We start from the raw sequence: 22,647 nt of genomic DNA on the forward strand, positions 1-22,647 counted from the left end.
TGATCTGAGGATAGGTGATAGTGCCAGGGGTGATCTGAGGATAGGTGATAGTGGCAGGGGTGATCTGAGGATAGGTGATAGTGGCAGGGGTGATATGAGGATAGGTGATAGTACAAGGGGTGATATGAGGATAGGTGATAGTGGCAGGGGTGATCTGAGGATAGGTGATAGTGCCAGGGGTGATCTGAGGATAGCTGATAGTGGCAGGGGTGATCTGAGGATAGGTGATAGTGCCAGGGGTGATCTGAGGATAGGTGATAGTGCCAGGGGTGATCTGAGGATAGGTGATAGTGCCAGGGGTGATCTGAGGATAGGTGATAGTGCCAGGGGTGATATGAGGATAGGTGATAGTGGCAGGGGTGATCTGAGGATAGGTGATAGTGGCAGGGGTGGTATGAGGATAGGTGATAGTGGCAGGGGTGATATGAGGATAGGTGATAGTGGCAGGGGTGATATGAGGATAGGTGATAGTGGCAGGGGTGATCTGAGGATAGGTGATAGTGGCAGGGGTGATCTGAGGATAGGTGATAGTGTCAGGGGTGATATGAGGATAGGTGATAGTGGCAGGGGTGGTATGAGGATAGGTGATAGTGGCAGGGGTGATCTGAGTATAGGTGATAGTGCCAGGGGTGATCTGAGGATAGGTGATAGTGGCAGGGGTGATCTGAGGATAGGTGATAGTGCCAGGGGTGATATGAGGATAGGTGATAGTGGCAGGGGTGATAAGAGGATAGGTGATAGTGGCAGGGGTGATCTGAGGATAGGTGATAGTGCCAGGGGTGATATGAGGATAGGTGATAGTGCCAGGGGTGATCTGAGGATAGGTGATAGTGTCAGGGGTGATATGAGGATAGGTGATAGTGGCAGGGGTGATCTGAGTATAGGTGATAGTGCCAGGGGTGATCTGAGGATAGGTGATAGTGTCAGGGGTGATATGAGGATAGGTGATAGTGGCAGGGGTGATATGAGGATAGGTGATAGTGGCAGGGGTGATCTGAGGATAAGTGATAGTGGCAGGGGTGGTATGAGGATAGGTGATAGTGTCAGGGGTGATCTGAGGATAGGTGATAGTGTCAGGGGTGATATGAGGATAGGTGATAGTGGCAGGGGTGTTCTGAGGATAGGTGATAGTGCCAGGGGTGATATGAAGATAGGTGATAGTGGCAGGGGTGATCTGAGGATAGGTGATAGTGTCAGGGGTGATATGAAGATAGGTGATAGTGGCAGGGGTGATCTGAGGATAGGTGATAGTGTCAGGGGTGATATGAGGATAGGTGATAGTGGCAGGGGTGATCTGAGTATAGGTGATAGTGCCAGGGGTGATCTGAAGATAGGTGATAGTGCCAGGAGTGGTATGAGGATAGGTGATAGTGTCAGGGGTGATATGAGTATAGGTGATAGTGGCATGGGTGATCAGAGGATAGGTGATAGTGTCAGGGGTGATATGAGGATAGGTGATAGTGGCAGGGGTGATATGAGGATAGGTGATAGTGGCAGGGGTGATCTGAGGATAGGTGATAGTGGCAGGGGTGGTATGAGGATAGGTGATAGTGGCAGGGGTGATAAGAGGATAGGTGATAGTGCCAGGGGTGATAAGAGGATAGGTGATAGTGCCAGGGGTGATATGAAGATAGGTGATAGTGACAGGGGTGATAAGAGGATAGGTGATAGTGGCAGGGGTGATCTGAGGATAGGTGATAGTGCCAGGGGTGATCTGAGGATTGGTGATAATGGCAGGGGTGATGTGAGGATAGGTGATAGTGGCAGGGGTGATCTGAGGATAGGTGATAGTGCCAGGGGTGATCTGAGGATAGGTGATAGTGCCAGGGGTGATCTGAGGATAGGTGATAGTGCCAGGGGTGATCTGAGGATAGGTGATAGTGGCAGGGGTGATATGAGGATAGGTGATAGTGGCAGGGGTGATATGAGGATAGGTGATAGTGTCAGGGGTGATCTGAGGATAGGTGATCGTGGCAGGGGTGATCTGAGGATAGGTGATCGTGGCAGGGGTGATCTGAGGATAGGTGATAGTGTCAGGGGTGATCTGAGGATAGGTGATAGTGGCAGGGGTGATCTGAGGATAGGTGATAGTGGCAGGGGTGATCTGAGGATAGGTGATAGTGCCAGGGGTGATCTGAGGATAGGTGATAGTGGCAGAGGTGATATGAGGATAGGTGATAGTGGCAGGGGTGATATGAAGATAGGTGATAGTGGCAGGGGTGATCTGAGGATAGGTGATAGTGCCAGGGGTGATATGAAGATAGGTGATAGTGGCAGGGGTGATCTGAGGATAGGTGATAGTGCCAGGGGTGATCTGAGGATAGGTGATAGTGCCAGGGGTGATATGAAGATAGGTGATAGTGCCCGGGGTGATATGAGGATAGGTGATAGTGCCAGGGGTGATATGAGGATAGGTGATAGTGCCAGGGGTGATCTGAAGATAGGTGATAGTGCCAGGGGTGATCTGAAGATAGGTGATAGTGGCAGGGGTGATCTGAGGATAGGTGATAGTGGCAGGGGTGATCTGAGGATAGGTGATAGTGCCAGGGGTGATCTGAGGATAGGTGATAGTGGCAGGGGTGATCTGAGGATAGGTGATAGTGGCAGGGGTGATCTGAGGATAGGTGATAGTGCCAGGGGTGATCTGAGGATTGGTGATAATGGCAGGGGTGATGTGAGGATAGGTGATAGTGGCAGGGGTGATCTGAGGATAGGTGATAGTGCCAGGGGTGATCTGAGGATAGGTGATAGTACCAGGGGTGATCTGAGGATAGGTGATAGTGGCAGGGGTGATATGAGGATAGGTGATAGTGGCAGGGGTGATATGAGGATAGGTGATAGTGGCAGGGGTGATATGAGGATAGGTGATCGTGTCAGGGGTGATCTGAGGATAGGTGATCGTGGCAGGGGTGATCTGAGGATAGGTGATAGTGGCAGGGGTGATCTGAGGATAGGTGATAGTGTCAGGGGTGATCTGAGGATAGGTGATAGTGGCAGGGGTGATCTGAGGATAGGTGATAGTGGCAGGGGTGATCTGAGGATAGGTGATAGTGCCAGGGGTGATCTGAGGATAGGTGATAGTGGCAGGGGTGATATGAGGATAGGTGATAGTGGCAGGGGTGATATGAAGATAGGTGATAGTGGCAGGGGTGATCTGAGGATAGGTGATAGTGCCAGGGGTGATATGAAGATAGGTGATAGTGGCAGGGGTGATCTGAGGATAGGTGATAGTGCCAGGGGTGATCTGAGGATAGGTGATAGTGCCAGGGGTGATATGAAGATAGGTGATAGTGCCCGGGGTGATATGAGGATAGGTGATAGTGCCAGGGGTGATATGAGGATAGGTGATAGTGCCAGGGGTGATCTGAAGATAGGTGATAGTGGCAGGGGTGATATGAGGATAGGTGATAGTGGCAGGGGTGATATGAAGATAGGTGATAGTGGCAGGGGTGATCTGAGGATAGGTGATAGTGCCAGGGGTGATATGAAGATAGGTGATAGTGGCAGGGGTGATCTGAGGATAGGTGATAGTGCCAGGGGTGATCTGAGGATAGGTGATAGTGCCAGGGGTGATATGAAGATAGGTGATAGTGCCCGGGGTGATATGAGGATAGGTGATAGTGCCAGGGGTGATATGAGGATAGGTGATAGTGCCAGGGGTGATCTGAAGATAGGTGATAGTGGCAGGGGTGATCTGAGGATAGGTGATAGTGGCAGGGGTGATCTGAGGATAGGTGATAGTGCCAGGGGTGATCTGAGGATAGGTGATAGTGGCAGGGGTGATCTGAGGATAGGTGATAGTGGCAGGGGTGATATGAGGATAGGTGATAGTGCCAGGGGTGATCTGAGGATAGGTGATAGTGCCAGGGGTGATCTGAGGATAGGTGATAGTACAAGGGGTGATATGAGGATAGGTGATAGTGGCAGGGGTGATCTGAGGATAGGTGATAGTGCCAGGGGTGATCTGAGGATAGGTGATAGTGCCAGGGGTGATCTGAGGATAGGTGATAGTGGCAGGGGTGATCTGAGGATAGGTGATAGTGCCAGGGGTGATCTGAGGATAGGTGATAGTGCCAGGGGTGAGCTGAGGATAGGTGATAGTGGCAGGGGTGGTATGAGGATAGGTGATAGTGTCAGGGGTGATATGAGGATAGGTGATAGTGGCAGGGGTGATCTGAGTATTGGTGATAGTGGCAGGGGTGGTATGAGGATAGGTGATAGTGGCAGGGGTGATATGAGGATAGGTGATAGTGTCAGGGGTGATCTGAGGATAGGTGATAGTGTCAGGGGTGATATGAGGATATGTACTAGTGGCAGGGGTGTTCTGGGGATAGGTGATAGTGCCAGGGGTGATATGAAGATAGGTGATAGTGGCAGAGGTGATCTCAGGATAGGTGATAGTGCCAGGGGTGATATGAAGATAGGTGATAGTGGCAGGGGTGATCTGAGGATAGGTGATAGTGCCAGGGGTGATCTGAGGATAGGTGATAGTGGCAGGGGTGATCTGAGGATAGGTGATAGTGCCAGGGGTGATCTGAGGATAGGTGATAGTGCCAGGGGTGATATGAAGATAGGTGATAGTGCCAGGGGTGATATGAGGATAGGTGATAGTGCCAGGGGTGATATGAGGATAGGTGATAGTGCCAGGGGTGATATGAAGATAGGTGATAGTGGCAGGGGTGATCTGAGGATAGGTGATAGTGGCAGGGATGATCTGAGGATAGGTGATAGTGGCAGGGGTTAGCTGAGGATAGGTGATAGTGGCAGGGGTGATATAAGGATAGGTGATAGTGCCAGGGGTGATATGAGGATAGGTGATAGTGGCAGGGGTGGTATGAGGATAGGTGATAGTGGCAGGGGTGATCTGAGTATAGGTGATAGTGCCAGGGGTGATCTGAGGATAGGTGATAGTGGCAGGGGTGATCTGAGGATAGGTGATAGTGCCAGGGGTGATATGAAGATAGGTGATAGTGGCAGGGGTGATAAGAGGATAGTTGATAGTGGCAGGGGTGATCTGAGGATAGGTGATAGTGCCAGGGGTGATCTGAGGATAGGTGATAATGGCAGGGGTGATGTGAGGATAGGTGATAGTGGCAGGGGTGATCTGAAGATAGGTGATAGTGCCAGGTGTGATCTGAGGATAGGTGATAGTGGCAGGGGTGATCTGAGGATAGGTGATAGTGGCAGGGGTGATCTGAGGATAGGTGATAGTGCCAGGGGTGATATGAAGATAGGTGATAGTGGCAGGGGTGATAAGAGGATAGGTGATAGTGGCAGGGGTGATCAGAGGATAGGTGATCTGAGGATAGGTGATAGTGCCAGGGGTGATCTGAGGATAGGTGATAATGGCAGGGGTGATCTGAGGATAGGTGATAGTGGCAGGGGTGATCTGAAGATAGGTGATAGTGCCAGGGGTGATATGAGGATAGGTGATAGTGGCAGGGGTGATATGAGGATAGGTGATAGTGCCAGGGGTGATCTGAGGATAGGTGATAGTGGCAGGGGTGATATGAGGATAGGTGATAGTGCCAGGGGTGATCTGAGGATAGGTGATAGTGCCAGGGGTGATATGAGGATAGGTGATAGTGCCAGGGATGATATGAGGATAGGTGATAGTGGCAGGGGTGATATGAGGATAGGTGATAGTGGCAGGGGTGAGCTGAGGATAGGTGATAGTGGCAGGGGTGAGCTGAGTATAGGTGATAGTGTCAGGGGTGATATGAGGATAGGTGATAGTGGCAGGGGTTATCTGAGGATAGGTGATAGTGCCAGGGGTGATCTGAGGATGGGGGATGGTGCCCTACTTGCTGGTGTGGGAGGATGGTTAAAGTAATTAAACAAGAATGACTACTTGACTGACAGTTTCCATTTGTTGATTAGGTCCATGGCAAGTGCGTTTGCCAGCATAACACAGCGGGAGATCACTGTGAACGCTGCGCCCCCCTGTATAATGACCAACCATGGCAGCCGGGAGATGGTAAAACAGGAGCGCCTAATGCGTGCAAACGTAAGTGTGGGATAGCGGAAAGGTGCAACGGCTCAGCCGACTATCAGTAGCACATTGAGCATCAGAACATCACAAACGATGGAAGAACCAGAAGGCGCTAATGTGGTTTTATATTACACCCGAAACCTGCAAAATAGTTCATACAGCTTTATTAGGAAAATGCATGTTTGCCATATCGTGAATGACAATAGCCATTATTTTATGATTATGATTTAGATAGTATCTAAGGCTACATACCCATTGGTGTACAGAACAAAACAGTAGCAGAACAGTAATTACATAAGACAAGCCCTGCTCTAAAGCTTACACTCTATAGGTAAACTACAATCTAATACATATACATCTGCATCTTAAGCCGTCACTAAGATATTACTAATTAGTTCCGTCTCGTTGTCAGACACAGGATGGGGACCTCAAGGACCAAATGTTCTCTCACTAAGATAGATTGGGGGAGATGTACAAAGCTTTGGAAAGTGATAAATTGGACAGTGATAAACTACCAGCCACTTAGCTCCTAACTGTCATGTTACAGACTGTGGGCCTGATTCAGAGCCAGACGCTCTTTCAGAGCGCTCGCTCTGAATCAGGGCGGCATATTTTTTTTTGAGAGCTGGCCGCTCGCTAAGTTGTTTGCGAGCGTCCAGGTGATGGTCGCGATGGTCGCGACCATCGGGCTTGCGACGAGACCCTTGTGGTCTGTCAATCACAATCGACAGCCACCCCGTTTTGGTGCAAGACCCGTAGCGACGGAGCGCCCGTCACTGGCCGGGTTTCGCGCATGCGCACGCGGAGCAGGCTCCGGCATGCGCATTGGGGGACCATCGGCCCGCTTGCGAGCACTGTGCGCGGGTCTGAATCAGGCCCTGTGTTTGAAAAATGACAGTTAGGAGATGAATGGTTGGTATTTTACCACTCTCCAATTTATCACTTTCCAGAGCTTAGTACATCTGCCCCTTTGTGTTTTGTAAATGCAAATTATCTGCACTCCAGAACTGATCTGTGCCTGTCGCTGCGTCTAGGCTGCCGATGCCACAATCACGCGCTCAGCTGTCGCTTTGACCGCGAAGTCTGGCTGTCCTCTGGGAAAAGGAGCGGCGGGGTGTGCGAGAACTGCCAGGATAACACGGAGGGGTATCGCTGCCAGAGGTGCAGAACGGGGTACTACAGAGACCATACAGTACCCATCAGTTCCCCCACAGCATGCAAAGGTGAGCGCAGCAACTAAGCAGACCTAACCTGTCGTCACTCACCTGAATTTACAGGGTCAAAGTACAACAGGTATATATCGTTACACTTGGATTTCCACTGTACAACTTATAGAAACCAAAAGCGATGGATCTGTCCCTAATAATAATAATAATAATAATAGTTCCTATTTACTGTTATCACAATTGCTTTTGTAAAAGTTGTAAGATTTATAGACATTACTTCTTGTACAGGAGTTTTTCTAAATGTATTGCTGTGGGGTATGTCACAAGGTTGTCTGTGGGTAAATTTCATTCCTGGGTTGAAAGTACAGAGGAGCTGTGCTATATCCCAGGTCATTACGGATAACAAACAGCTGCCCTGATTATATAAATGCATGACTGAGAAACACAGACAGCAACATGAAATAGAAAGAAGAGAGGAACGGCGGGTGGAAAGTACAGAGGAGCTGTGCTATATCCCAGGTCATTACAGATAACAAACAGCTGCCCTGATTATATAAATGCATGACTGAGAAACACAGACAGCAACATGAAATAGAAAGAAGAGAGGAAGGGCGGGTGGAAAGTACAGAGGAGCTGTGCTATATCCCAGGTCATTACGGATAACAAACAGCTGCCCTGATTATATAAATGCATGACTGAGAAACACAGACAGCAACATGAAATAGAAAGAAGAGAGGAAGGGCGGGTGGAAAGTACAGAGGAGCTGTGCTATATCCCAGGTCATTACAGATAACAAACAGCTGCCCTGATTATATAAATGCATGACTGAGAAACACAGACAGCAACATGAAATAGAAAGAAGAGAGGAAGGGCGGGTGGAAAGTACAGAGGAGCTGTGCTATATCCCAGGTCATTACGGATAACAAACAGCTGCCCTGATTATATAAATGCATGACTGAGAAACACAGACAGCAACATGAAATAGAAAGAAGAGAGGAAGGGCGGGTGGAAAGTAGAGAGGAGTTGTGCTATATCCCAGGTCATTACAGATAACAAATCGCTGCCCTGATTATATAAATGCATGACTGAGAAACACAGACAGCAACGGGAAATAGAAAGAAGAGAGGAAGGGCGGGTGGAAAGTACAGAGGAGCTGTGCTATATCCCAGGTCATTACAGATAACAAATCGCTGCCCTGATTATATAAATGCATGACTGAGAAACACGGACAGCAACATGAAATAGAAAGAAGAGAGGAAGGGCGGGTGGAAAGTACAGAGGAGCTGTGCTATATCCCAGGTCATTACAGATAACAAATCGCTGCCCTGATTATATAAATGCATGACTGAGAAACACAGACAGCAACATGAAATAGAAAGAAGAGAGGAAGGGCGGGTGGAAAGTAGAGAGGAGTTGTGCTATATCCCAGGTCATTACAGATAACAAATCGCTGCCCTGATTATATAAATGCATGACTGAGAAACACAGACAGCAACGGGAAATAGAAAGAAGAGAGGAACGGCGGGTGGAAAGTACAGAGGAGCTGTGCTATATCCCAGGTCATTACAGATAACAAACAGCTGTCCTGATGATATAAATGCATGACTGAGAAACACAGACAGCAACATGAACTAGAAAGAAGAGATAAACGGTGGGTGGAAAGTACAGAGGAGCTGTGCTATATCCCAGGTCATTACAAATAACAGCTGCCCTGATGATATAAATGCATGACTGAGAAACACAGACAGCAACAGGAAGAAGAGAGGCACGGCGGGTGGAACAGAAATCCTGTGATGCATAAAAACAGGGCCTGTGCGAGAGGGGCGACAAAGCTGGAGGGGGTGCAGTGAATTAATATTTTAGGTTCATTTGATTACAACTGAGGGCTTTGGAGGGGGGGAGGGGGCATAACATTTCTTTCTTGCCCCAGGTGCCAAATTTTGAAGTGCCAGCTCTGCATACAAATGGTGCTTTATAGAATAGTGTGTAATATCAAACTTACATTATTTTACGTTTTTATCCGTTACATTGGAAATGATCACAGTGATGATTAATACCAGTATCTGCAGCAAGCTGAAGTGGTCAGTTTTACTGCAAACACGTTTCATCCGGAGAGGACTGTGGGACAAGACACTGCTATCATTGGATATAATTATTGGGATTGGGCACTGATCCCCAGTCCCTAGTATTGGCAAGGACACCAAATAGCTTTATGTTAGCAGATACAGATAATAAGGCTGTAGCTTTATGAATGATTTTTTTTTTTAATTGCTAGAACTGCTGCTAAATCTATCTTGGAAAGCAGAAAATCTTTCAGTAAATAAAAACCCTAGAGGAAGAATATATTCATTTGGGTACAATCGCTGTTCCACACCCGAGCGGCGCGTTATTCCGTATTAGGGCGCGAGCTGCAGAACGCTTGTTTTCTGTAGTGAGCGCAACGTGATGCGTTGGTGAACAATTTGTCAGCTCCTTGTGCCAGGAAACAAGTCCACAAAAATGCATGATGCTGCCACTTTGTACGCCATCCACCCAGAGCTTTACACACAAAAGGCGATGGAAATAACAGGCGGCCGTCCGCCCGACGCACACCTGCCCCTCAGCTCCATCACAACACCGGATTCCTGGGTTTTGATATGGTGTGATATGATTCATCTGGAACTGGGATTTTCGCTCAGAGCCGGGCATAACTCCTCACGGGGCGGTAATACCAGTCTTTTGTTCCCTTAAGCCTCTGTCTCCTTCTGTGATGCATCTGGGCATTACCGCTGCTCATTCAATTATATCTTGGCTTGTGTGGGGTTTTTTTTTTTAGTCCAGTAATCCGGGGGGCTTGTGTATGTAGAGCACAGCTGTGAGTGGGCGCGGAGGAACCTGTTCTGTGTTTAACCTGCCCGATTCCACAAAGTGCTAATGTCACGTTCTCTGCCCCAGTGACTCAGACAAGACAACGCATGCAGCATGTCATGGGACTGATTAGATAAAGATAATATAACAAAAAATAAAATAACATCCAGTAGTAAGCTATTTCGCGCCAGCTGCTGTAAAACTATAAGTCTCAGCATGCCCTATAGCTGGGAGTTATTTACCTGCCTCATTTATGGTATTTTATTGTGGTGCCAACTGCTGTAGAACTACATATCCCAGCATTCCCTTATAGCATACTGCCTGCAGTCACTTACCAGTGTAATGTATGGTATTCTAATGTGGAACCAACTGCTGTAGAACTACATATCCCAGCATTCCCTTACAGCGTACCGCCTGCAGTCACTTACCAGTGTAATGTATGGTATTCTAATGTGGCACCAACTGCTGTAGAACTACATATCCCAGCATTCCCCTACAGCATACTGCCTGCAGTCACTTACCATTGTAATGTATGGTATTCTAATGTGGAACCAACTGCTGTAGAACTACATATCCCAGCATTCCCTTACAGCGTACCGCCTGCAGTCACTTACCAGTGTAATGTATGGTATTCTAATGTGGCACCAACTGCTGTAGAACTACATATCCCAGCATTCCCTTACAGCCTACAGCTTGCAGTCACTTACCAGTGTAATTTATGGTATTCTATTGTGGCACCAACTGCTGTAGAACTACATATCCCAGCATTCCCTTACAGCCTACAGCCTGCAGTCACTTACCAGTGTAATTTATGGTATTCTATTGTGGCACCAACTGCTGTAGAACTACATATCCCAGCATTACCTTACAGCCTACAGCTTACAGTCACTTACCAGCTTCATTTTGGTATTCTGTTGTGGCTCCAACTACAAATCCCAGCATTCCCTGAAAACCTACAAGTAACCTGTAGGTACTTAACCAGCCTCATTTATGGTATTCCATTATGGGTCCAGCTGCTGTGCAACTACAAATCCCAGCATTCCCTAACAGCCTACAGCTTGTACAGTATTTACTTACCAGCCTCATTTTATGGTATTTATGGTTCCGCTGTAAAACTACAAATCTCAGCATTCCCTTAAGGTGTGTATCCACTACACGAGAGTGGAACGACTGTACGATTACAATATTTTGTAATCGTACAATCGTTCATCACCCTGTGCAGTGGACAATGGCCCTCATTCAGAGCCGTACGCTCTGAGCAGAGCGCACGCTCTGAATGAGGGCCGCCCTCCATGAAAATGGAGCGTCCTCCTGGACGCTCGTATAGCTGTGGGTCACCACCCACAGGCTATACGAGCGTGCAGTTTGATGGCCGCGATGGTCTTGACCATCGCGACCATCGAAACTGAGAGCCGGAGCCTGCGGTTGAGGTTTTCAACCGCAAGCTCCGGAGTGATTTTGGCTCTATCAGAGCCAAAATCACTCCCACTGACATCACTAGTGATGTCAGTGGGCCGGCTTCTGACGGGAGGCGTTCCCGTGGGAACGCCCCCATCAGGGAGGCACGCCCCCGGCACGCCTACCAAAGGGGGCGTGCTGTCAATCAACATCGACAGCACGCCCCCTTTGATCAGACACAACGAGCGAAGGACTTCCCTTCGCTCGTCGCGTCTGGCGCATGCGCACGACGGAGCTCCCTCCGTCGTGCGCATGCTCAGTCCAGAACATCGACCCACTTGCGAGCGGACAGCCGCTCGCGAGTGGGTCTGAATCAGGCCCAATGTGCCCTCACTGAATGATATGTCTTTCAATGCAGGCACCCTCCCTCATCCCTGAACATGCACAACAATCGATATCGGCAGGTCGGCCTGCATGGCATGTTCAGGCGATGATAAATGTCGAAAACTACCAGCAGGGGCACGCATCACTGGTCGTTTATGACATTTTACTGCACGATTTATGAACGATTAATGAGCGATTAATCGTCTAGTGGATACTCGCCTTTACAGCCTATAGCTTGTAGTTACTTACCAGCCTAATGTTACATCATTGCTCACTTTGGCACCAACATTATTATTTGCAATATTCTCCGCACAGAATGTTCCTGCAATACGATTGGCTCAGTTAACGAAACATTAAACCACAGCTGGAAATGCCACCCCAAGACGGGATTCTGTTACTGCAAACCCGGTGTGGCCGGCCCATACTGTGACCGCTGCTTGATGGGGTACTGGGGATTCGGGGAGAACGGCTGCCGCACATGTGACTGCGCGAGAGATTGTGACCCAGACACAGGAGAGTGCGGAAACAGGTACACGCTCCCATCTAATGACATATGATGTCCCATAAATCCAGTTTGGACATTGGACACGTAACTCTAAAGTGACCGAAATCCCATTACAGTCATCTGTTTGTATTGTGTGAGGGTTGTGACATTGTTACTTATTCCGTTGGCAGACGATGTAACTGTTATGTTGGGTATGTAAACGCGTTTCATTATCGCTTCCATAGTGACCATGACAATAACAATTATCTGAACATTCCTATTGGTGGAAGGATTCCTGACATCATAGATTCGCCAGCCAATGAGAGTGAGGATGAGTGGAATTGGACCAGTGAACAGGGCTTTTCAGCGCTAAGGCATCCAGGTAACTGATGATGGCAAGCTGGGGGGTATAATACCTGTGCCCCCCTCCAGAGTCTGCAGACTGCATGTTCCAACATGATTATACTGTCATAGCAGCCCCCAGCCCTGTGCCTGTCCCCTGAGTGCATTAGGCATATTATTATGGAACAAAAGGCCTGATTCAGAGCCGCTCGTAAGCGGCCGCTCGTTCGCTCCGAGCGATGTTCGCACAACTGCGTATGGGTCGTATTGCGCATGTGCAAACCAGTCATTGCGGTCGGAAATCGTGCTCTCGTAAAACAGCGAGGGGCTGCTAATTTGAGTGACAGAATGAGGCGTTTGTGGGTGGTAACAGGGGAAGGTGCTTGAAAACGGGGGAGTGGAGATCCGAACGCAGGCGTGCCAAACGGTCAAAACACCGTTTTATGGGAGTGCATAATTAGTAAAGGAGCGTCATCGACCACGTCACTTGGTTGTCTTTTAGCCTGAACTGCTCACAGTGATAGCGGGAAGTAAATCCTACCACAGGCACTGCGAGCAGTTCAGATGCCTTTCGATGTTCCCGATTAATCTATTAAATACAGGAGATGACGTATGATGCGAACGGCAAAGGGGCGTCTTTACAAAATAGCGAGCGCATTTTTCGGACGCTCGCCCAGACATAGAGGCGTCCACAGACGTCAAAGAGCGAGCGCTCAATTTAAATATCCGGCCCCTTTTTCAGAACGAGCATCCGCAAATAGCGTCCAGCTCTGAATCAGGCCCAGAATTTACACATACTGTAGCACAATGACACGCGTATCGCCTGCTGGGTGTATATATGTAACGTGGTGTGGTTCCTCTCAATTTATTTACATGTACCGGCACCTCCACCCGCCAGAGAAGTGTGTATGCAAAGAGCGGATGTTGGGGAGCATCACAGATTTCTGCCAGATGAAGTATGCATACGGTAAGTGGGAGAATTGATGTTACCCGGCTGACCACGTCGGCGGGAGGACTGATTTACAGCTGCTAAGTTGCGACTGGGAATTTTGCCAGGCCGTGCTTACATTGCCGACACACAACGGTGCAGACACGAGAACGCGTGGAGGATCCACCGCGGTTTAAGCGGATACTTTCATATTTTTTTTCAACACCACTTTCTAGAAGTTACAGTCATACAACAGAGATCAATGCAATTTTGCACTATTTTGAATCCCTTGAATATTAGGACATTTTATAGGGTTGATTCCCTTTTAACACTTGAGTACAAACCACTAACTTGTGTCAGGGACCTAAGAGCAGTGATCAGAAAGGGCAAAGCCGCATGAGTGCAGTGTGTTATTAAGAGTCACTTATCACTGCTTAGTACATAGAGCCCTAAGAGTCACTTGCACCCCGTAAAGGGCTCAGGTTTGCCCCGTCGATTCCTTCCATCCTCACCCTCCATCCACAAAGAGAAAAAGATGAATGCTTATTGCAACTATCACATAAGTGCAAATGTTACTACGGTACAATATCAATTCTTTATTGATCTATTTCATGTAACATAAAACATACCCTGGCCAAATTTGGCGAGCCCAGTGTGCCAAGACATCCCAAATGTGACACGAGTATGCCAGGGGGCATTCAGTTTTTCTTACTTTGAAGCCTAAGTAGGAAATCAGGATCTGGCCTTTGGGGGTAGTATTACATGTATAATACTAAAATATTTCTCATGGATTAATATGTAAAACAGATGGATTGTTAGCATGATACACAAGTGGCTCAGATTATGAGTTTCCTATGTACAGGTAGCATTAAAATCATCTGGTTGCTCTGGGTTCTGAGTAAATACACCTATACACCTGTTATTGCTGAAGTATCATTTTGCATAAAACATGATAACTGGTTATCATCTGTATAATAATCATGCATGTATGTCCCAATTTGGATATATGTAGTGGAAGACGGGGCGCGCAAACTTTCGTCCGGGGTAAGTGTAGGAGAAGGGATCTCCACACACATTTTATATATATATATATATATATATATATATATATATAAATTTTTTTTTTTTTTTATATTACATAGTGGGTGTGTCCTGCACTCTCATCTTTGTTTGTCCCAGCTACTGGGTTGCTCTTCAGGGATGTCCCACACATATGCTGCACTCTACTATAGAAAGAAGGCACTCTCCAGATTGTTTGAAGTTTTTTAACATGCCATGAAGCCACCAACGTTTCAATTCTATTGCGAATCTTTCTCAAGGCTGAGTTTTAGACAGTAGTAATAATGCACTTAATGGGGCATCCGGTCAGTGTAGCATATGTTATATATATTGGTATCCAGATGAAAGATCAACAATATATAGATGGACAGTCTATAGGTCAACATCATATTGTCGACATGGATAAAACGTTGACAGGTTCAAATGGTCGACGCAAATTTTATGTTTTTTTCTTTTTCAACATTCAGAAGTTTAGGGAGAGCGTTAGGCTCTCTTGGGGCAGGTGTAGGTTGCTGGAGGGGACTGTTAGGCATTAGGGGGAGGGTTAGGTTTAGGAACTAGGGGGAGGGTTAGGGTTAAATTTAAAAAAAACAAAAACGTATCAACCATTTGTATGTCGATCATCTGGTGTTGACCTATTGCCTGTTAATTTTTATTGTTGATCCTTTATACCACACCCAAATATTTGACATTATATTTACATTTGGAGTGCAGTTACATTAAGCTGCTATCAATGTTGTGTGCAGCTCCTGAAAAATATACATACATATATATATATATATATATATATATATATAATGTACACACTTCTGGCTTCTCACATGGGTTGCTGTAAATAGAGACCTGTAGTTGATCACATCCAATTCTGTTCTCTGCCAGTGATAAAAGCCCGGATCTTGTCTGCGCACGATAAGGGAACGCACGCCGAGGTGGTGGTGAAAGTGAGGAAGGTCCTGAAATCAGGAAAGGTGAAAATCGGCCGCAACAACAGAAGCCTCTACCCGGAATCGTGGACCAACCGCGGCTGCACCTGTCCCATCCTTAACCCTGGTACGTTCCCAAAAGACGAGATGTCGCTGTACCACCTATCCACACATCATGGTCTTGTATAATGTACATCGGCCTTAGGGAGCCTGTGCCTTCTGCCATATAGTGCCAGAGGCCGGCACTGGTGGCTCCATAGGCTGCTCATACCTGGTGTACTTGTGTCATGATCACAGAGGAGTGTCCTTATAATGTATTAGTACAGGGCTTCTTCTTCTTCTACACAGAATAGGTCACCAAACTATATAGCTTGGGGCCCTCATAAGTACCCCATCATTTTTATTTTAAACACTATTTTGCACTATCAAATAATGGTAGCTTGTGTAAAGCCCCAAATTCCACCATTGGGTGAAACTACAAGTCCCAGCATGCTTTACCAGCTGATCAGTGGGAGGGTATGCTGGAGAGTCACGGGTTGGCCACGTTAGACCGCCATCCTTACTGGTACACTGGCATGCCATCCGCTAGCAGAGTGCTAGAGACTGACCGACCACAGGGAAGCTCCCATCCAGCCCTGTGCTGCAGGTGTATTACCAGCATATATTTAGGTTTTGTTTGCAAACCTTTCCCTGCGCATTGTAGCTGCTATATAAAACACAGTGTGAAGTCCGTATAGCACAGGCCTCCCAAGTATCTGCTCTGCGAAGGATGGTGCCGAGAGGCTGGCTTGGACACGTGGGTGCAGGGTCATGCCACGCAGCGTGCCACAGTCTCATCCGGTACTTAAAGGGTCAGGACTGGGAGTCTTGCAAAGAATGGCAGTGTTATATTCTCTCCTAGAAATTGCTGATACAGTGGCCTTTGTGTTCCCCACCGTCTGGGCTGCTCGGGACACAAGATCAGTTGCTTCAGTCTCTTGTCCAAAAGTCTCATTCTACAAGTTGATTTGAAAGAATCAGACTGTTCGTGTAAAATGATCTGGCAGGGGGCGGCCCTCACCCCTCGCAGCGCTGGGATCGCAGACACTGGTCATCCTATTACTCATTCTCCTGCCTCCCTATCTCACAGTGAATGGGGGAGATGAGCAGATACTATTTTAGTGTGACATCATTATGCAGATTTGTGTGCATCTAATGTGGCATTTTCTATTCCTAGCCAGCCTTGTTGGCAACACTCATAGCTTATTTATCTGGACACCTGCTTACCGGCCTTTGGAAACCACAGTACAAGATTAGTGCATCTAGGTGTAGAGGTGGGAAATTCTGCAGAAGTGTAATGTCACATACAGTTCAACCTCCTCCCACCAATAGCGACAACCTTTCCTTAGTGATACATTTCCTTTTCTCCTAAATACTGCTCATTGTAGTCCAAATAATGACCAGAGTCCATCAGGCCCTGTGTCTTTGAAGCTTTTACATTAGGCACAGTGGGGGTGAGCCAGCATTGGACGGAATTGCAAAGCTGCACGCAGGCTATAGATATATGATGTATGCACGCAGGCTATAGATATATGATGTATGCACGCAGGCTATAGATATATGATGTATGCACGCAGGCTATAGATATGGATGTATGCACGCAGGCTATAGATATGGATGTATGCACGCAGGCTATAGATAGATGATGTATGCACGCAAGCTATAGATATGGATGTATGCACGCAGGCTATAGATAGATGATGTATGCACGCAGGCTATAGATATATGATGTATGCACGCAGGCTATAGATATGGATGTATGCACGCAGGCTATAGATAGATGATGTATGCACGCAGGCTATAGATATATGATGTATGCACGCAGGCTATAGATATGGATGTATGCACGCAGGCTATAGATATATGATGTATGCACGCAGGCAATAGATATGGATGCACGCAGGCAGCTTTGCAATTCCGTCCTTGCTAATATGCAAATGCAGCAGGTGGTGTATGACACCCCCCGCTGCATATGTGATCGGTGGTCGCAATGGCACCAGGCCGCCAGCCAGCTGAGTAACTCCTCAGCTTACTCAGACTGACCGGCTTGCGGGGCCAGGAAATTGCCTCCTGCACCATTTAGCCTGCATACACACGGGGGTTTAGTGGGCGAGGGCGTCCACCACACCGTCAGCGGGCTTACCATCCCGGGTGCGGGTGTTGGCGATTTGCCCCTGCTCGCGCAAGCTCGAGGCTGACTAGGCACACTCCTGCCAGGGCACCTCAGCACACATCCGGACAGCAGTGAAGCGGACTGTGCGGGCCTTGGCTACTGCAGAGCCAGGGTCACACTTATCCATACCCCACAGACCAGGCAATCCGAATTCATGTACCTTCAGGACTGACCTTTATTTGCATACCGGACTATACTATTCTTATTAGCCTGATATCTACAGGACACGGCTATTACATGGTGCATTAAGACTAATATACCACTACAGCACTTATCCTCTAAGTTATATGGTCAACCAATTTTTGCATCACAAGACTTTGCTATTCCAACATTAACAATTTTGCTATTTGACTGGAATATTTTATACCCTTTTTTCTGATACGTCCACAACTGTATCATCCTCACTTATCCACTTTCCTCCCCCTTCCTTATGTCATGTGTGATTTTCGTTTATTGCATTCTTATGTATTTTTATTAGATTGCATATAGACTGGCATGCCACGATCAGCTCCACTCAGTTAGTGGATTGTGCTAGAAGTATTTATTCATTTATCCATTTAATATTCTTGCTCAGTTCTCTACCCAATATTGATATTTTATATTTTTAATTCATTCATTTTATTTTCATTACTTTAGAACATTGTACATTTAGACCGTCCTGTCTGAACTGTAGATTATTAAATGTAATTTATGCTCTTGATTGATTAGACATTGTCATTTTACTCATCACAGTCATTTATTAAGGGTTTTTTCCATTGACTTATGTGGAGAATCACGACAGACATAGGTTTATACTGTGTAGACTGATACCTAGTTTATTGTTTCAGATTGAGCGCTCGTTGGTCTAAGCTTTATGCTTGCTTATTTATGTGTTTACCATTGGAGAACCACGTTTGCAGGATTTTCTGCCATTTTCCTCTGACACGTGATTTACGTTACAACCCACGTGAGTGGCGGACACCAACGTCAACCAATCCACTACTGGTCTTGCATCGACCTCCACTTGGAATGTGATTCATACTTACTGCCCATCGGAATTAACCCGTATTGTTACACACCATATAAAGGCTTATACATACAATTAAAATGAGACCATTAGGCATCCTAGGTTCCTGCCCAGGGGAAGCAGTCGGAATGCCGACCATCGGCATCCCGACTGTCTAATCCCATCAACTGTCTAATGACCGGCATCGAAATCCCGACGCCTGTCAGTAGACCTACGCCAGGAGCCCGACACCCGGCTTACCGATCAAAGGTAAGTCGGGCACGGACAGCCAGGGGGAAGGTTAGTGGCTCCCAGGGGGGTCTTAGGGTTAGGCTAGGGGAACCCCCCCGAGAGACTTAGGTTTAGGAAGCGGGGAAGAGGGGGTTAGGGTTAGGCACTTGGGGGGGGAGGAGGTTAGGGTTAGGCACCCCAAACGAGGGTTAGGGGGGGGGGGGTCTTGTGTTCCCACAGTGTGAGCAGGACCCCAAGGGGCCCTAGCCTTGATACTTATTTCCAACCATTTGTTTAAAAAATAAAATAAAATTAAAAAAAAAAAAAAAGTTTCCGTCATCTGGGCCCGGGCTGTGGGAACACAAGGCGGCGACACTGTGGGGGGACATTTATGGAAACGAGTACAAAGTGGAACAACATAAAACGATGCTGTAACCCAAACCAACCAACCAATCAGGTGCTAAGGTTTCCCCAGGCCAGTTTAGATGAGAGCAAGGCATTGCCGTTACCTAACCAGAAGGCATTGTCTTTATTAAATTTGCAGGGGGAACACATTCTTTCTCTATGTGCATTATTATAGTTGGTTCTTACTCAAGTGAATCCCTCTTGTCTTTCAGGAATAGACTACCTAATAGCGGGACCTGAGGACACACGGAGTAACAAGTTGCTGGTCAACATGAACAGTCTGGTTAAGCCCTGGAAGGCGGCTTGGGCGAAGCAGGCGGCCGATTTTATCCGGTCAGGCTGCAAATAGTGTGTGGACTATTGGGGGGGTGGTGGTGGCTCTACCGCTTCCTTATAAAGAAATGTTATCCTATATAAACACCTCTGGCAGTAGCATAGAGCTTATTGCAATCAGAAGGGACACTTATTCCTCCTCTGCACGCGCCATTTGTCTCTGGCTTCTCAGTGCACTCCTGGTATATGTGGCTTTAAAAAACTCAGACGACCTACAGGACATAAGTGGAATCTACAGTAGCAGAGACCACAGAGAGGTGAATCGCCGGCCTGGCTGTTCTTTCCTGTAGCAAACAATGCCCGACGCTGTCAGAGTACGGCCAAGAAGGTTATATATTATGCCAGGAAGAGCCGGACACAGTACATACAATTTCTGACAAGCAGTGAACCTTTCCTCCATGGCCCAGATGTAAGCCTCAGCACCTCTGCGTGTTCTGTGCTCCAGTAGGAAGCTTAGAAGTTGAAGAAGGCTTCCGGGAGAGAAGTGCATTATACGTCTGGTGTCAGGACAGCGGATTATGCATTGCCGGAAGGAATACACTGTACGTGAAAGTCATTGCTATCACATTATACAGAGACTTTACATATTAACATATTACAATTCTGCTACCTTTGGCTTCTTGCAATATAACCACAAATGCAATAACAGATGTACAACCAAAGTATTGTCCATCTCTCGGTGGAAATATTTCAAGTACAGTAAAAATTACTATTTTAGGTTTTGTTTATTCCCCATTTTAAATAAGTAAAACCTTACCTGTTTAAGTGAACCAGTCGCTTACACGCGGTGATGACGGCGATGATTTCGTGGACTGAACCAATAACGATGAGAATGAAACCTATAAATTTCCTTGGAGGCAATGACATCACCGAGTCCTGATCGCCTGCATTCTTATATATACGTTGTACAAGATGGCTGCCTCCACCATGCACTTTAATGGACCGATTAGATGTAAAAAGTAACCACGTCTTTCCCGCAGGGTCTTATGAAAGCCTCTGTGTTACAGATAGGGAGATTTCTATATTAGTCTGCGCCTGTTTATTTTCTACAGTAGATTCTTTAGAAAACCCTTCTCCAATTTTTTGCTCTGTAAATATTACGTTCCGGAGCAGCTTCAGTTTTCTTAGCCCTTTAATGGTCTCCGGGGAATTCTAGAAACCCTTTTTTTTTGTACCTGAAATCTAAATTAAAAGTTATTTAAACATTTTCTGGCGGTGATTCTGTCCTAGTTGCAGGGAGGGGCTCATTTAGTCTTTGATGTGCGCAACCCACACATTATATAGTATTGTAATCATGTATAGAGGGAGGATCCAGTCTGTCGTTTTAAAGGCGCCGTACATAATATTCAGCAGTATTTACCACCACACTAACAGATGTAGGAAATAAATTTACCCATACGGTGGTTGTTCGTCCACCGAAAAAGCACCAACCAGGCTATGGGTGGTATTGGATTAGCCATGATAAAACGAACCTTATCGCCGGAGAACGTCGCCAGTTTTGGTGTGATATTTTCACAATGCGCGCTCCTGCTTTTCGCCCTATTCAACTACAAAACACGCAAAAACGCATTTGTGCGATAATTGCGCATGGCAAAACTAGCTAAAACTACAGCGCATTTTGGGGAAATCTGTCTGTACACCATAAAAAGCCTAACTGACATTGCAAATCAATATAGAAGAGTATTACTAGCTGTAATAAAAGTATTTTGGGTCCTAAATTGATAAAAAGCAATATTTTTGGGAGAAAATAATTGGGGGGTCATTAAAGTGGGTGCAAATATATTTTTGGGTCTCTAAAGTGCACTTTTAGAAAAATGTTAAAGGCACAGTTGCAATGTTTAAAACACCTGTCCCATCATCCACTCCACCACCCCCCCCCCCCCCCCCCCCCCACCACCACCACCACACACTCACCAAAATACCTGATCCAGTACTTTAAACCCATTTACTCCTTCATCCACTAGGGGACACTGGAGTTCAAGACAGTGGGGTATAGACGGTGGTAGAGCAGAGCCTGGCACTTTAAATAATCTAGAAGTGTGACTGGCTCCTCCCCCTCTATGCCCCATCAGCCCCAGTTTTTAGAATGTGCCCGAGAGAGCCGGTTGCACATCAGGCTGTCTCCAGCCTTTCTCATATTTAGTTATTATTACAAGCACCGAGGACAGGCAGGCTGCTTACTGTGGCAGTCTGCCTGCTACGTGGGAGCCGCCGGGAAGGGCACCACACGGCTACTGCAGCCTGTGTCCGGTGACCCTAAGGAGGGGGCACACATAATGGAGTCATCCGACCCTGCGAGGACCCGCTACTGCTGACACCGGCATGTGTCCGGGTTCCACGCCGCCCCCTCAGCCCAGCATCCCGGCCGCAGCAGTCCGTAAGTATGACCACTGCTCCTGATTAGCAGGAGTAGTGGACGTTAGCTGGGCTCAGTGACATGCCGCTAGCGGTCACTGTTGAGCCCGCCATTTCAGCGGTGCCATTTGTAACAGAGCGTCTGTGGCTCAGCGTTAAGGCGGGTTCTCCCCCTCAGTGCTCTGCACTGCAGCGAGGTCAATGCAGCGCTGACAGGCCGCAGTCCGGGTCCTCCTCCCCAGATGGGGAGCAGGAGGGGTAGCTGCGGTAGGCGCGCTAAACGCCCGCCACTAGCAGGAGCTTCCCTGTACAAATAATTGTAGCTGCGCCGGGGCTTGTAATGTAGAAGCTCCGGCGACGGCATTGACGGGGGCACGTGGACACCGCTTCAGTGCATGCACCGCGCACCCTAACAGCCGTTCAGCGGCTGTCTGTAATCATCGCGCCAGTGCTTAAAAGAACACCGGCGCCGGGTTGATCTTCCGCGCGCCGTTAGATGCCGCTACAGCGCGCCTGTCTACCGGCGCCGGGTTGATCTTCCGTGCGCCGTTAGACGCCGCTACAGCGCGCCTGTCTACCTGCAATGTCCCTCCTCTTGTTACA

General features: G+C 47.4%; 1 protein-coding gene across 2 annotated transcripts in view; it reads left to right on the plus strand.

Moving 5' to 3' along the window:
• LOC148501604 (netrin-4-like) overlaps positions 1–20,861 on the plus strand; it is a 98,942-nt gene extending 78,081 nt beyond the window's left edge. For both annotated transcript variants that reach the window (XM_088450211.1, XM_088450212.1), the window contains 7 exons: positions 5,881–6,007; positions 7,027–7,215; positions 12,103–12,316; positions 12,517–12,653; positions 13,512–13,580; positions 15,480–15,650; positions 19,569–20,861. In XM_088450211.1, the coding sequence (XP_088306337.1) occupies positions 5,881–6,007; positions 7,027–7,215; positions 12,103–12,316; positions 12,517–12,653; positions 13,512–13,580; positions 15,480–15,650; positions 19,569–19,705 (1,044 nt within the window). In that variant the 3' untranslated portion in view covers positions 19,706–20,861. The remainder of the gene's footprint in view (positions 1–5,880; positions 6,008–7,026; positions 7,216–12,102; positions 12,317–12,516; positions 12,654–13,511; positions 13,581–15,479; positions 15,651–19,568) is intronic.
• Positions 20,862–22,647: the final 1,786 nt, after the last annotated feature.

This window comes from Taudactylus pleione, unplaced genomic scaffold (genome assembly GCF_031769625.1).
Source record: "Taudactylus pleione unplaced genomic scaffold, aTauple2 ptg000512l, whole genome shotgun sequence".
NCBI lineage: Eukaryota > Metazoa > Chordata > Amphibia > Anura > Myobatrachidae > Taudactylus > Taudactylus pleione.